General features: G+C 30.0%; 1 protein-coding gene across 3 annotated transcripts; it reads right to left on the bottom strand.

Moving 5' to 3' along the window:
* Positions 1-1,278: 1,278 nt before the first annotated feature.
* LOC107440718 (uncharacterized) lies at positions 1,279-15,116 on the bottom strand. 3 transcript variants are annotated; one of them, XM_043044042.2, is made up of 4 exons: positions 14,976-15,105; positions 12,700-12,900; positions 10,692-10,802; positions 1,279-6,820 (listed from the first exon to the last, which is right to left on the bottom strand). In XM_043044042.2, the coding sequence occupies exon 4, from the start codon at positions 6,804-6,806 to the stop codon at positions 5,760-5,762; it is 1,047 nt and encodes a 348-aa protein (XP_042899976.1). In that variant the 5' UTR covers positions 6,807-6,820; positions 10,692-10,802; positions 12,700-12,900; positions 14,976-15,105; the 3' UTR covers positions 1,279-5,759. The 3 variants fall into 3 exon arrangements, with proteins under 3 accessions (XP_042899976.1, XP_015909189.2, XP_015909190.2); XM_016053703.4 differs by lacking the exon at positions 12,700-12,900 and having other exon boundaries at positions 14,976-15,116; XM_016053704.4 differs by lacking the exons at positions 12,700-12,900; positions 14,976-15,105 and adding an exon at positions 14,687-14,952.
* Between the last annotated feature and the right edge of the window lie 427 nt (positions 15,117-15,543).

Raw genomic sequence — 15,543 nt, 5'->3', positions numbered from 1 at the left:
GAACCAGCCCTTCTATTCTCTTTAGCCCTGAGAAAAAAGAAGCAACAACCCTCCAAAGAGACTTAACTATAGACATATAATGTAAACAATAAAGTTAGTTTAAACTTGTATTCCCCCATTTGTAGATTATTGAAAATATTGTTACAACATTATAGGATTTTTATTTATATCACTTGAATGAATTGATTTTAAACAACTGTTCATTAAGTATGCTTCTCAATGGAATAATTTCCTTTGTTTCAAAATGAATGTGGAAAAAGTAGACCTATTTTATAATATAATAAGAGTTGAATTTCATTTTAGACGAAATTAATAATTTGTTTTTAAGAGGAGTCTACTCCAGCACGTGCTAAACTGGCCAAATTCGACATACTGTGAGCAAAACAAAAAAGTGAACCCTCAAAATAACTTTTGATCTGATCTAATGATCGTATTTTCACATACTCAATCTTAATACCCAAGTAGCACTCAATATCGAATGATCGATCTATATTAAACCCCCGATTTTTTTAATATTGTACGACATTGTGAAATTTGATATAGATCGATATCTCAATAACGCCGTAGAATGTCGAGTTTGAAAAAACCATATTCCACGGCGTTTACAGATACAGTAGAACGTCGATGAATATTTTCATCACGTTATTCGTACAACAAATATTAAAGATGCTGCAGAACACCGATCGATAATTTTGATACGTTATTCAAGAAATTTTTTTTCACTGGGTGTTGTAGGATATAGATAAATTTGTGTTAATTATTTTATAAGGTTCTGTACTTCCGATTTTATTTCGCTAATTGCACTCCAATTTTTCAACAAAAAATAAGCACTCAAAATTTGTTTTAATCAGTTTCCAAATATATATATAATTAGAATTTGCTCAGTAATTAATTTAAAAATTAAGTGTAAAATAGGAGAATAGGAATAAGTGTGAGCACTGTAGATGGAATATAAGAAGTGAATATTAATGTAAGGCATGATAATTATTTTCAGCTCAACTATGATTTATAAATCAAAATCAAAGACTATTTGCTTGTTTTAAAATAACCACATTTTTCACGCATGTAAATTTGTTTTATTTTTTAGCATTAGAAATGCACATTTGATCTTCAGACAGGATTCAGTCACTGAAAATTAGTACATAATTTAATATGTTGCATAACAGCACTAAAAACTCAAAAGTATTGTAATTTTATGGGCTTAATAAAATTTACCCTTCTGATATGAACGTGCTTTGTAATATAGAAGGTGTGAATGCAGAGGAATAAAACAAAAAGTAGCTGTGAATATTTTATTTGAATAAACATTAAAAATTTAGTAAAACAAATTGGCCCATTCTTGGGTCTCCAAGTTCAAAGAATTGGTCACGTCAATTATCTTAGGTTTTTGTCCTTCCCAATCAGTGGCTGTAGCAGACCTTCCCAAAATTTTCCGCAAGCTCTTGACCTCAAAGCGTTTGAGAACTGTAGCTGGAAGCAAAACATTGAGTAATATTAATAACATTTAAAAAATAAAAACTGAAAGACTAACTAACAAAACCGATTAACAAAACCGATTTCGGAATTTGGCGGCACACAATGAAAAAAAAATTAGATTAAAAATTGTTTACTTACCTATAATACACTGTGTTAAATAGTTTGCGATAATATGTACTACAAAAGCACGTTTATTAAGGGATTAATTATTTCTTTCGACTGATTTTTTATTAGTAAGTAAGTTATTTTTTTTTCTTCTTTTTGCTAGTTATTAATTGTTAGCTTGTTTTCTATAGTTATTTACTGTTTTTTTTTTGTGATTTCTTGTTAACTAGTTTTTGTAGCTTATTTTTTTTGTTAGTCATCCTTTCCTAATTTGTTTTTTATATATTTGGTTTTTTTAAGTTATCCTTTGTTAATTTGTTTATATTGCATAGCTTACTTTAATGCAATTTAATCAATTGATTCTACCCAAAAAACTGTTGATGTGGAATCCAACTTGGAGACAACAAGTGCATCAAGTAAACATAAAACTGTATTTGATCAAACTTGGTTGCAAAAATTTCAATGGCTGCAACATTGCATAACAGATGGTAAGGAAATTTTATTGTGCAAACTATGCATGAAACACAAGAAAAACTCTAGCTCTCCATGGGTGGAGAAGGACTGCGTAAGCATCCGTTTAGATAAAATTAGAGCTCATGAAAAATCATTGGCACATCTTGACTCAATAGCTACTGAAACCGATGCAAAATGCAATAATTTAAACGATTCAACAACGAATGAAGACACAAAAACCTTTAAGGCTGTGACTGCAGCGATGAAGTGCCTTAATTTTTTAATTAAGCATAACTTGCCACACATTACTTTTTTTGAGCATTTTATAAACTTTTGCATAGATGATCTGGACTGTGCGATTTTAAAACCTTTAAAAAAAAGCGAAAAATGTTGTATACACCAGTTACACAGCGGTCAATGAACTATTATAGTGCATGGCCAGCGTTCAGGAAGAAATTCTAACTGATATTAACAGTAGCCTTTCTTTTTCTGTGGTTATAGATGAAACATCCGATATTAATAATAAAAAACATATGGGTGTAGTCGTCAAATACATGAAAGATGGACAAGCAAAACACTCTTTTGTAAGAGATTGTAGTCTGCCAGATGGAAAGGCAGACAAAATTTTATCGGCCTTATCCGAAGTTGTCAATGACTGTGGTTCCATAAATAAAATGTCCGCATTAGTAAGTGACGGAGCCAGTGCTATGGTAGGAAAAAATGAGGGAGTAGTCACAAAATTAAAAAAAAGAGAACAAAATAATATCTGTTAAACTTAATTGTATGAACTACAGATTGGCAACAAAGGATAGCTTTGAGTGCCTTAAAAGGTTCGTTAAAGTGGACGAGATTTTAAATGGCACTTACAAGTATTATAAAAGCACATCAGCTAGAACAACTAGCTTGAAAAATGCTCAAAATTTATTTAATGTAGAGAATAGAGGTACAACAATAAAAAGAATGGGCTTCACTAGATGGTTATCTCACAATGAAGCAGTAAATTCAGTTCGCAAGAACTATGAAGCCATATTGGCTGATTTAGAAAACGCTGCAGTGAATGACTCTTCAAAACAGCTTTCTGGGCCAACTACCAGCGGTTTACTGAAGCAATTTCAGAGCTATGATTTTTTTTTAAAGCAATTCACTTCCTATGTGATGTGTTATCATCAGTTACACATCTCAATTTAAGCTTGCAGCAAGAAAACAGACATAGGATTGATAGAACCAAAAGTACGAAATACTTTAGCTGAATTGGAGAGACTTAAAAAGAAACCCGGTGGGACTTTTTGCAAAAAGTTGGAGGAGCGTGCTCGACTCCTCAAGATAATGGCACCAATTGGACCGAGCGATGGTCCTTTTGAGAAAGACGCAAAGGAGTTTTTAGATATTTTAATTAAAAACATATCAGAACGATTGGAAAATCAGCAAGTGATATCTCATTTCAGTATATTTAATTTAACCAGATTTGTAGACGGAATGTCAATTCATAAATAATTGAACTCGCTGATTATTTTGATTTTAATGAAGATAATGGAGTGACTTTAAAAATCTTTATCTTTCCATGTCTAGTATTCCAAACAGTGTTCTTGATATCAAAAAACTAAATTCAATAATGCATGAAACAAATAGCTCCAGTAGATTTCCTCTAATTCCCCAATTAGTAACAATAGCAAATATTTTACCTGTATCTAATGCAGAAGTTGAAAGAGTGTTTTCTCAACTTCAATTGATTTTAACAGATAAAAGATATTCTATAAAATTAAAAAATGTTAATAGATTAATGATATTAAAGTTGAATAATGAGTGTAATTTTGTTGCTGCCGTAAAGAAATGAAGAAGAGACGGGTTATTTTCATAAATGATATTTGTTCATATCAATATTTTTAATTAGTTATTCAAATATTTTTCTTAAAAATAACCAAACCTAGTTTTTTTTTATAAAAAATATTTTTAATAATTTAAATTCAATGTAATAAAACCAGATAAGAAAATAATTTTTTTTTTCTTTGAACCTCACACTACAAAATATCACTTAAATATGTTCATTTGAGCAGATCATCATTAAATCCATGTTCCGATAGTTTTTTTTTAAATTGGTTTAATGTACTTATTGATGGCGAACTTTTTATTTTAACAATATGCTTACTATATAATTAAAAGCATAAATTATAGCAAGACATTTTATTGAATTTTGTATGTTATTTAATAGTTAACCTTTAATAATGTTTTTTAATTTGTATAGTATTAAAAACAGTTTTTTTACAAAAATATCTTTAATAATTTAAATTCTTATTTCTTGCATAAATAATTTTTAATTTAATATAATCAGATGAAAAAAATTATGAAATTTTGATTTTTTTCTTCTTTAATCTTGACCTTTATTACAAAATGTGAAAATAAAATATGTTAGTTTAAGCAGATTTTAGTTTCAGGCATGCCTAAAAAATGGTGGAAATAAAAATAGACCATCATTAAATACATGTTTTGATAGTTTCTTAAATTGGTATAATACAATATTGAAGGAGAACTGAGTTTCTTAAATTGGTTTATATTGAAGGAGAACTAAGTAAGATGTTTTATTGAATTTTGTATGTTTTTATTTTTTAGTTAATCTTTTAAAAAAAAAAAATTGTTTTTCTGGATTTGTTTGGTATTGAAAACATAAGCTCATTAGAATTATTATTATTTCATTTAATGTATATTAATTAGTGCTACGGTGTTTACCTCAATGATCTGCTTCAGCAGAAACTTAAATACTCTTTTAACAGATGATGGGTGACGTCATGATCCACGCAAGAACGACCAACAGCAAATGAAAAGAAATAGGCCGATCCCCGTAAACCATGACGTCACCGCCACAAGTTGTATACATGAGATCGTCCTCTTCGACAACTAACGAGGATCGAACCTCATACCTTTTAGCCCCTATCTGTCTAACAAACTCTACTTGAGTTAAAATAACAAAAATTACTAAAAAGAAATTTTTTTTTAAAAAAAATATAGCCCTTAGCACAAATTGATTAAGGGGTTATTGGGGCGATCACGTTTGTCTTATTTAATTAAAACGACACTTCCAGGGGTGATTGTGAGCCCAAGTCAAAATTCCGGAAAATTTCTTGAGTAAAAAAAAAAAAAAAGTTTAAATCGAAAAAAATTAAACAAGGTTTTTTCCTTTTTCCCAATATTTCTTAGTATACTTAAAATATACTTAAAATTTTACACATACCTATGATGACCTGGAGAAGTAATTGAAATTTACAAATATGTCTGTCTTTCTAGAGTTTATGATTATAATAACTATTTACTGATAAAAAATGAATATTAATCTTGAATATAAGCTTATAAAGTATCTTTCTGGCTCTCCCTTACAAACAAATAAAATAAACTGTGTTTTTAAGTTCCACCTTTGAAAATTTGATTTCCGGAAACTTTTGTGATCAAGGATTTTTTTAAACGTCTGAACCTTCGATCTCCGGAAACTTCCGGATCGCGGTTAGTGAAAAATCCGGATTTTCTCCGGAGCACAATCAGCCCTGCACTTCTTTCTAAAAATTTAGCCCCTTCATATTTTATATTGCACGCTACATTTATGAGTGAAACTCAACTTTGTAAGGGTTCTGAATTTTTAAGAAAAAATAAAAGTCCTTTTGAAATTTAACTTTTTATGTACTTATTCAATACTAAATTATAAGTCTTTCAAAGACTTTACAAAATGATTTTTAACACTAACAGAAAAACAAATGCCTGTCCTCTAGATCGATACCAAACGGAGCTGATGGGGAAAGTCTATCAACTATATCCAAGTTTACGTGTTCTTGCTTCTTAATAACAGGAAAATCTTTCCGGGTGCGTAAACGAGTTAAAAACACTCTTGCAGCCTTTGATGAAGAATTAGCCCAATCCGGCTGTATTCCATTAAATAACATTAACTCAATCAAGCGACCCGTTTCTAACGAATGCTCAGGATAAACAGGATCTACTCTGTGCACTTTAGGAGGGTGATCCCTAAATTTAAAAGGACTTGAATAATTGAAGTCCTGAGTATGCAGTCGTACCAAGTAATGAATGGTTTCGTGAGCTGCAAGAGTGACTAAATCCGCTTCGTAACTAAACGAAAATTCAGGACCTGCTAGACACAATGTAGAAAGAAAAATGCCATCTGTGAGGCATGCTCCTCGTAAGTTAGTTAATGGTCTATACCGCATTACGGTATATATTTTCATTTCATGCAGCTGGTTCTGCAATTCTTCAGCACTTATATTTGCTTCTAACAGCATATTTACGCCTGATCTTAGTGCAGACAATATGGGTGGGGTAAGCAAGTAATCTAGTAAACGGTTTTTAGTGTCAGGATGCATCATAACCACTACATTTTGAGCTTCAGGTTCATATTTTGCACGATTCACAAATGACAAAATTTTGTCAGAATAGAACGCCTCTTTAGTCAATTTCTTTTCTTTACATTTATCATAAAGGACATCAATATCCCTCTTGGAGTAGTGCAATAAGACTTGCAAATGAATTTTCTGATCCAGCTTTATGAAATCTCCGCACAAAAAATGTATTAGATTGTTTGCAGTCACGGGATTTATCCACACGTCTTGACAGCAAACGTTCAAAAGAATTGCATTGCGCAATGCATTAACATTAAACTCCCCCATTCTAACATTTAATCCATGTGGGGGAGTTTTCGGTTCCCTTGTTTTCCAAAATTCTTGTAGATTAAAATCCACTTTTCTATCCACAGAAATGACATCATCGAAGAAACTCATTCTAAGAGCTGGAACTGAAACAGAAATTTAAAAAAAAAATCATGAACTATCCCAGCGTTAGTAAAAGTATATTTTTATAATCATAGGTTTTTAATTAAAGAAAATGATTTTTTTTATCGGATATCATGTGTTATCCCTAGCAATTTGATTTATTCTCTAAGTAAAGAAATACTAATGATAAAATTAAATGTTTTGTACATTAAAATAATAGTTATAAAATTTTTTATTTATTAATAAACTCCTTATAATTAATGAAATAAGAATCATGTATTTTTTTGAATTGAAAGCCTTATCTTAAATCCATTAACAGGGTTGCCACAGCAAAAATTAACAAAAATAGTTGCTTTTAGTAGCCTCAGGCATGAAAATAGTTGCCTAAAACTATGAAAATAGTTGCCTGAACAGGAGCAAAAATTTATCAAAAATAGTAGCCAAATAATTAAAATTAAAGCTTAATTGTCAAATACTATAATTAGGACTGGGTAATGTCAGAAATTTTAAATCGGGATACATTCTTCGTTAGACATCGTGATACAGCGATTTATCGCGATTTAGTACAAAAATTACCTATGGGAAATCAAATCAAGAATACCAATCAAAAATAAATGAAAAGGAATAAATCTATTACAAAAGAAAATATTAATTCTAAACATATTCTACTATGACAGGGGTGGCGAACCTTTATGAACCAACGTGCCATTTTTTCTAAAAAATTGTTTAATGAGGCCATAGACGTGCCGACAAATAGTTTTGACTTTGTGATTATTGGGTAAATAATAATACTAAATACTATCAACTCAAAACTCTTTATTTACGACGAAAAAAAACATTTTGCAATGTCTCGGTTATACACGTAATTCAACTTAAAGAAACATCAGTGTGACTACTTCTGTTGTTGCAGATTAGATGACAAATAACTTATATCAAGGTTATAAGATGTTAGTTTAAGCAGAACTGTTATTATTTTTTTTGCTAGTAATTTATTGTAGCTTGTTTTTTTAATGGTTATTAATTGCTTTTTTAGCATTAATTGTTAATTTTTTGTGAATTTTAATTTAACTGTTAATATGCTTCATAGTGAACTTTGTGATCGGTGGCGTGCCCAAAATATTGTGTCGCGTGCCATTGGTTAGCCATCTCTATACTATGACATCAATATCATTGCTTAATTTTTTCAATTAAAATAATAAAGTAAGAGCAAACCCAAGTTTTATTTTATTTTTCTTAAATTAAAAATGATTTAATGGTTTAAAAATAATAATACTGTAACAAAATATTTTACATACATGCATTAAAAATTAAAAGAAAAAAAAAACAAAAGAAAAAAATAAACCAAAGATACTTTAAGTACTAATGTTAAGTTATTAAAAAGCGTCAAAACATTACCAAACTCTTCATTTAACTTAAAAATTTAATTTTTTTTAACTAAGAGCCAAATTTTTTTAAAACTTTGTTTGCAGTATCTCAAAAATAAAAGCAAATTAAATAAAGGTAAGCTTTGTTTTAATTTTTTTATAATTAAAAACGACTGCACATTTATTGGTTTAAAAATAATCAAATTATTATAATTACCTACATTATAATATCACTTTATATAACAAAGTTATACAAAATACCCCTATTAAATTGTATTATTGCTTAAAATGAAAAACAATAATTGAAAAAAATCAATGAAGAATGTTTTTTCTTATTTATATTTTCTTTTCATTGATCAATTGAGTTCAGAACGAAAATTTAAGATAACAGTGATTGTGCAACAATCGCAAAGTAACGGTATGTCTACTAAACATAATTAACCAGAATCGTTAAATCCAGACAGANCCTATTAAATTGTATTATTGCTTAAAATGAAAAACAATAATTGAAAAAAAATCAATGAAGAATCTTTTTTTTTTATTTATATTTTCTTTTCATTGATCAATTGAGTTCAGAACGAAAATTTAAGATAACAGTGATTGTGCAACAATCGCAAAGTAACGGTATGTCTACTAAACATAATTAACCAGAATCGTTAAATCCAGACAGAAAAAAAATGGTATGAAAAGAAGCAAGTCTCACTAAAAATAATTCACAAGAAACCTGACAATTATTCCCGACGAAATTCAAAATGACTTACGTCCCATTGAAAATAATCTTCAACAAAACGCAAAATCCCAATGACAAAAAAATGGACATAAAAAAACTATGCATTGCAATCTATAAAACAACGCTGATCTTCGCACGAAACCGGGAGTTCTGATTCAATTCGCTCGTCATTCAACATCACAAAACTAACATCGTCTTTATAGCTAAACGCTATCTACATATCTGCAACTAGACGAAGTCAAAATCGTCTTCGTCAATGCTTAGGTTAATATTAGTCTGTACACTTACAGATCAGTAATTGAGAAATAACTATTTATAATATGTTAAAGATGTGTGCAAATCCACACCTAATCAACGAAGGGCGGTCTATAACAGATATCATACCTAGAAAGGAAAGGGGTTAGTAAAACTGAGACAAGTTGGAGAAGGGGTCATAAGCAGTGTAACGTCCCACATTATGGTTAAAATAATGTTTTAATATAATTTGCTACAATATATTATTTAATTTTTATCATCAAAATCAGTACACAGCAAAATTATTGTTATGCTTACAAATGTCATTAAAAAATTTAAAAATAAAACTTTAAATATTGTCTATAATATGTTATTCTAAACTGCCAGCAAAAGTTTTGAAGCAATATATGTGACAAAGGGTAAATGGTGCAGCAGAAACACATCGTGACAAAGGAAAGGCTCAACAATATAGAAAAGAAAAAAGAGTGACATAAGTTATAAATATATATAAATATATATAAAGTAGTTTAAAACATTATTGATCGATCAGAAAATTGGTGATTATTCTCTTTTTCCAGTGAAATGAACTTATTTTAAATTAATATAACTATAATTTAAAGCATAAAATATCTATCAACAAGTGTAGTTAATTAAAATATACAATCAACGCAATTTTTTTAAATCTGCGCAAATTCAATACTTCTATTCATCATCACAATACAATTTGTGCTGTCTCAACATAGCGTAACAGAACACTAGTTTTGAAAAATTCAAAAACACTCTTTTAATGGTAGTACTACTAGAAGGACATGAGTGTAAATGAAAATATAATTCCCAAAATTCTCTGGAAATTTCACAAGAATTTAAATTGTGTGGTTTTGTTTGCATTTTGAAGTAATATTGAGAAATGAGGTGATTTTCAAAATCTAATAAAACATCCATCTTAGCTTCCTTATGTCACTCTTTAAATATAGTGTAAGAGTGATATGTAAAACAATACACACCAAAAGTTATTATGAAGAAGTAAAAAAAAAATACAATTTATAAAAAAACATTTATTTAAGGATTGTAAAATGAAAAGAGGTCAAAAACTTTCAATCTTTTAAAAATTATTACCCTTATATTAATATTTTAAAAAGAATTTTTTCATATAATGTGTATCAAAATTATTATTCCTTATGATTGATTTAAATTTGCTTCAAGTATTTTGTAAATAATATTTAATCAGCAATTTAGATAATTTGGTTTTTGCCACTGTCCTGGCAAAAAACCCTTTTTGCCGGCAAAAACTCCAACCCTGCTTTAAATGTTCAGCATGATTTTTAGTAACTAGGTTACACAAGTAAAAAAAAAAAGTATTTGTTGATACTAAAAAAAAAAAAACTGATCTATTTATGAGTGCAATTATACTGTCAAAATTATTGCATTGAGTGTTAAACATTGTCACTCTGTGCATAGGTAAAATTCTTTAGATAACAAGTCAGGAAGCAATAGATATTTTGCAAAGAATTTATAATTTGATAATTGTAACATTTAAAAAAATAAATTAAAAAGGAAGCAACAAACCAGTAGATCCAGTAGTTGATCCAAACAAAATCAAAATTAGATGTGGGCTGTTAGGTCTCTGGCCCAGTGTTTGCACCAGAATTGAAACTCCTCATCAAAATACTTCTTTATCTGTAACAGAATTTTTTTTTTTTTAAAAAATAATAACAGCAAAATCAATTGGAGCTGTATAGGTGATTGATAAAAGTCTATTTTAATAGGGTCAGGTGGGTACAGGGAGAAAGTGGGCATACATTTAAAAAACGTCTATTTTCTAGTTTTAAATTGAGATGATTAATTTAATACCTTTAGAGACATTCACTGGGAATGCAGTAAGCCTTTTATTTCAGTATTAGAAAATGATAAAAAGTTTAATGTTTACAAATTATCTGTTTAAACTACTGATAACTTTCTAATATCATTAAGAAGTGACTAAAACTAAATATTTTTGTAAAAAGACTTAAAGGTGCCTCACTACCTTTAAAAGTCGAATTTCTATGAAATTCTCGAAATTGAGATTTTTTACTTTCAAAAATATTTGGAATCTTATCTTTCGATTGGCGGTAAAATTTCGTTTATACGATAATTCTAACCCGAGATATGTGCATTTGAAGAAGTATTAGTTTCAGTGAAAATGCATCGGAAGTGAAATTTCGAAACCGAAACTAATCATGTTTTTGACAGATTCAGTGCATGATTGTTTTCTGATATTTTTTTGTTTTTAAAACACTTTTTAAAGTAATTATAAACAATTCGAAATATTTTAATGGTTTGTATTGTTTTTATTACTTAAAATGTGGTAACAAGAGATTGTTGTCATTTGGCTCTCTTGTGATTTCGATTGTTGTCTGGAGATAGTTTTCTTATTTTGCTTTCATTTATACAATAAATAGCTTTATTTCGGGTTATTTTATAATAATTGTTTTCTACTGATATGGCTGGAAAAAATTATTGCAATAAAAAGCGAAAGTTCTATGGAAATAGGCATTCAAATTTACCTAACAATGACACTGAAAAGGAGAAACCTTCGACTGCTAGTTTCTCTAAACTGAAAGAAAAATTACGAACTGCGGAAAACCATGAGCAGTTTTCAAATGCTAACATGCAAGGTAATAGAATAATATCGATGGAATTTCTTGTATGTTTACTTTCTGCCCCGTCTTGTTCTGAATGTTTCCAGCAATCGCTGTCAATAATTGAAGATTCAAGGTATGGACTTTTGTCAAACTTTACAGTGAAGTGTAACAGCTGTTATTTTATGGTTCCTTTCCCAACATCAAAGAAAATTGATAAATGCTCTGAAATCAACACTCTTCTTGTTTATGGGTTGCAATTGATTGGTAGAGGTTACACCGCAGGCAGAAAACTATTTTCTCTACTTGACTTACCTTTCTTAGCGCCATACAGTTTTCAGAAACTAGTGAAAAAGTTATCTGATGCTGTTGTAAAACTGTCCAAAAGCAGCATGAATGAGGCTGCGAAAGAAATAATTGCAATGAAACAGTCTAATGAAGTTGTAACACCTTGTGGAATTTCTGTCGATGGAACTTGGCAACGTCGAGGTTATAGTTCATTGAATGGTTGCGTCTCTGCCATCTCCATTGATACCGGTAAAGTACTTGACTGTGAGGTGATGTCATCCTATTGTAGAATGTGCTTAGCATCAACAAATTCTACGAAACCTCATATTTGCCGAAATCATATAGGCTCTGCTGGAAGTATGGAGAGTGTCGGTGCTCTTAGAATCTTTCAAAGATCAGCTCTACTGAATAGCCTTGAGAATAGAGAGTACTATGGCGATGGAGATGCAAAAGCTTATGAAAGTGTTAAAAACGTATATGGAAAAGACAGTGTTGTGAAATATGAATGCATTGGACATGTGCAAAAGCCAGGGTTGGCAGGTTTTTGACATGTGACAGTTTTTGACAGTTTAAACCATGGTTTAAACCGTCACGTCAANGCATTGGACATGTGCAAAAGCGTGTTGGTTCCCACTTACGAAAGGTAAAAAGAAAATACAAATACTGACAGATAAGTTCATAGATAAACTACAAAACTATTATGGAATTGCGATTCGGAGCAATAGTGGAAATCTTCTGGAGATGCAAAGGTCAGTAATTGCTGGTTTTTTCCACTGTTGTTCTAGCTCAAAAAAGCCAATGCATGTGCAGTGTCCTCCTGGCTTGGAGAGTTGGTGCAGGTACCAGAAGTTTCTGGCGTTAGGAAAAAACTATAAAGAAAATGCCGAAGGTTTACCCGAGAAAGTAATGGCTGCTATAAAGCCAACATACATGAAATTGTGCAATCAAGAGTTGTTGAAGAAATGTTTGCATGGCAAAACTCAGAATCAAAATGAAAGCTTCAATGGTGTTATCTGGCAAATCTTGCCAAAGAATGTTTTTGTTGGACTGGAAACTGCAGTTTGGTGTGTCATGTGAAATTTTGCAATTCAACGATGGGTCATGTGGTTTACTATCTGTTTTAAGATCATTTGGAATAAACCCTGGCTATTTCACTAGACTTGCATTCACAGAAATGAACAAACTGCGGTTAAATTCTGCTCACCGACATTCTTTACCTTCTACAAAAATTCGAAGAAAAAAGTTACACTTCTAAAAAGCGTCAACTTTCAAAACTCGAACTGACAGAAGGGGTTACATACCAAAGCGGCTGTTGCATGCCAAAGTTGCTTTTTTTGTTAAACTCTTACTTCAAAACTATTATGTTCTTTCTCTAAACTGTTTTTTTAATTGTGTGATATAATACTTCTAAGTCATTATCTTTTATGAAATGTATGCTTGTTTTTAAAAATGATATTGACAAAAACTGAATTTTGTTTAATCTTGTAATATAATTAGCATTTCACTTTATAAGAAAGAAGTTCTAACTAGCAAATACATTAAATGTTTACAATGATAAATGATGTTTACAATTTAAAATAAAACATCAATGTTACTCCTTATTATATAGTAGTAAATCTGACAATTCTCATTGGTAAAAACTTAATTAATAAAAAGGAAATAATGTTTTTATGTAAATGTTTTTACTTGAATAACAAAATTGAAGGTGTAAAATATCATTGATGAGATTTCCTTGCATATTTATTATATTAAAATTGTTTTTTTATGCAATTGTTTACTTTAAATGCATTTTCTGAAGTTTTGAGTTACGATTTACACCATAACATAAAAAGTTTTAGTCCCAAAATCTTGAAATTTTGTGTGCAGCTTTTTATAACATTCTTTCAAAGATAGACTAAAATCAATTTCATAAATATGTAATTTTTTTTGTTTGAGCAGTTTTTGTTTATTTTGAGCTGTATTTTTTTCGAAATTTTTAAATGAAGCTATTTAAAACGCCATAACTTATAGTTCCTCTAATTTAGAGCTTAGCTTTTAGTCTGTTTTTAATACACATTTATTACGAGCGTAATAGTGAAGAAAATTGTTCAATAACTTAATTTGAAAAATTTTTAGAGTGTAAACAGTGGTTTCATAATTACAACATTTTTTACCATATTTTTCTCCAAAGTTAGAAAAAATAAAATTTTCTTTGCTGAAACGACTGCAAAAAAGCAGTTTTTATACTACAAGACACCAAAAGAAACCTTAAGGTTTCAATTAATAGGGATTTTTTTAAAAAAAAGTTGTGGAAGGTGTCCATATACCTTAAGCATCAAATACCAAATTAAAAACTTAATATAATTTTTATTAGTGAACGTTTTACAAAAAGAAATGATCAAGACAAAGTGTCATTGGAAGTGCATAGTAAGGGAAAATAACACTTTAATACAATAGCAAATGAAGAAAATGATACTTTTTGTACAATAACACTGAAATATGAAAGAGAGTTACAACTTTCATATTTCAGTCCACAAAATCAAGGTTGAATGTTAACTAAAGCTCCTTCGTCTCCTGGCTTTTCATTTTCATGCATTTTTTTGACAAAAAAATTCAAAATAATAAATAGAATAAAGGTAAAATATATATATAAATTAATTTTAAAGCATTACTTACGCCATATGAACACTAATGCCATATAATCATTAAAAAAACGCGCACAGTACTCCCACAAAAACGTGGGTGTAAAATACAAAGTTTGAAACATAAAAAGAATATGAATAAAGTTAAAAAAAAAAAACATATTGCTAATAAATTTAAATTACTTATATTGCTAGGAAAGTTCCGATTAAATAAAGGATTAGTTTTAAGTTTAAGTCCGGGTCTACTAATTATAACACGTGTGTGCTTTAAAATTAAGAGTCACATGCTATATTTGCATTGAATGATTAAAAAAATTATTTACCAGATGGGAAGTCACTTCCAAAGAAGCGAGCCTTCAACGGAGTCAGTATTGGAAATGGTAATGAGAAGAGTTTTCAACCTACTTAGCAAAGTTAATGTCTCACAAATATGCGCGCATGCGCAAAGCATTCGATACTTTTTCACAAGACATTCGCGCATGCGCAAAGCATTCTTAATGTCAAGCACAAGTTGTTGTTGTTGTTGCTAATTCCCATCTGGTCTGACGGGGTCAGACCAGATCAATGAATCCGTTGACATTCAGAAAATCCGAAACCAGAATGGGAGAGGAATGAATGTCATTCCAGTCCAGCCCTAAACAGTTCAAGATGTGCTCAGGTGATGCCTGGTTTTGTTGGCATTTAGGGCAAAGAGGAAAGATTTTTTGATTTGCAGAAAATGTGAGACTTTTTAGGTGTCCACTGGCCAGTCGGGATAAGCAGGTGTCAAGCACAAGTGATTCTAACTAGCTTCTTATGCTCCAGTTAAAAGATACACTAAGTAAGCTACAAGCTTGTGAAACTGCAGGGGAAAAAGTCACGTTGGCGTGTGGGATGAGCGATTAATCCTCA

The sequence above is a fragment of the Parasteatoda tepidariorum genome, chromosome 5 (assembly GCF_043381705.1).
Source record: "Parasteatoda tepidariorum isolate YZ-2023 chromosome 5, CAS_Ptep_4.0, whole genome shotgun sequence".
In the NCBI taxonomy this organism is placed as follows: domain Eukaryota; kingdom Metazoa; phylum Arthropoda; class Arachnida; order Araneae; family Theridiidae; genus Parasteatoda; species Parasteatoda tepidariorum.
Note: the sequence above shows the minus strand (reverse complement) of the source record. Positions and strands in the feature narration are given on the sequence as shown.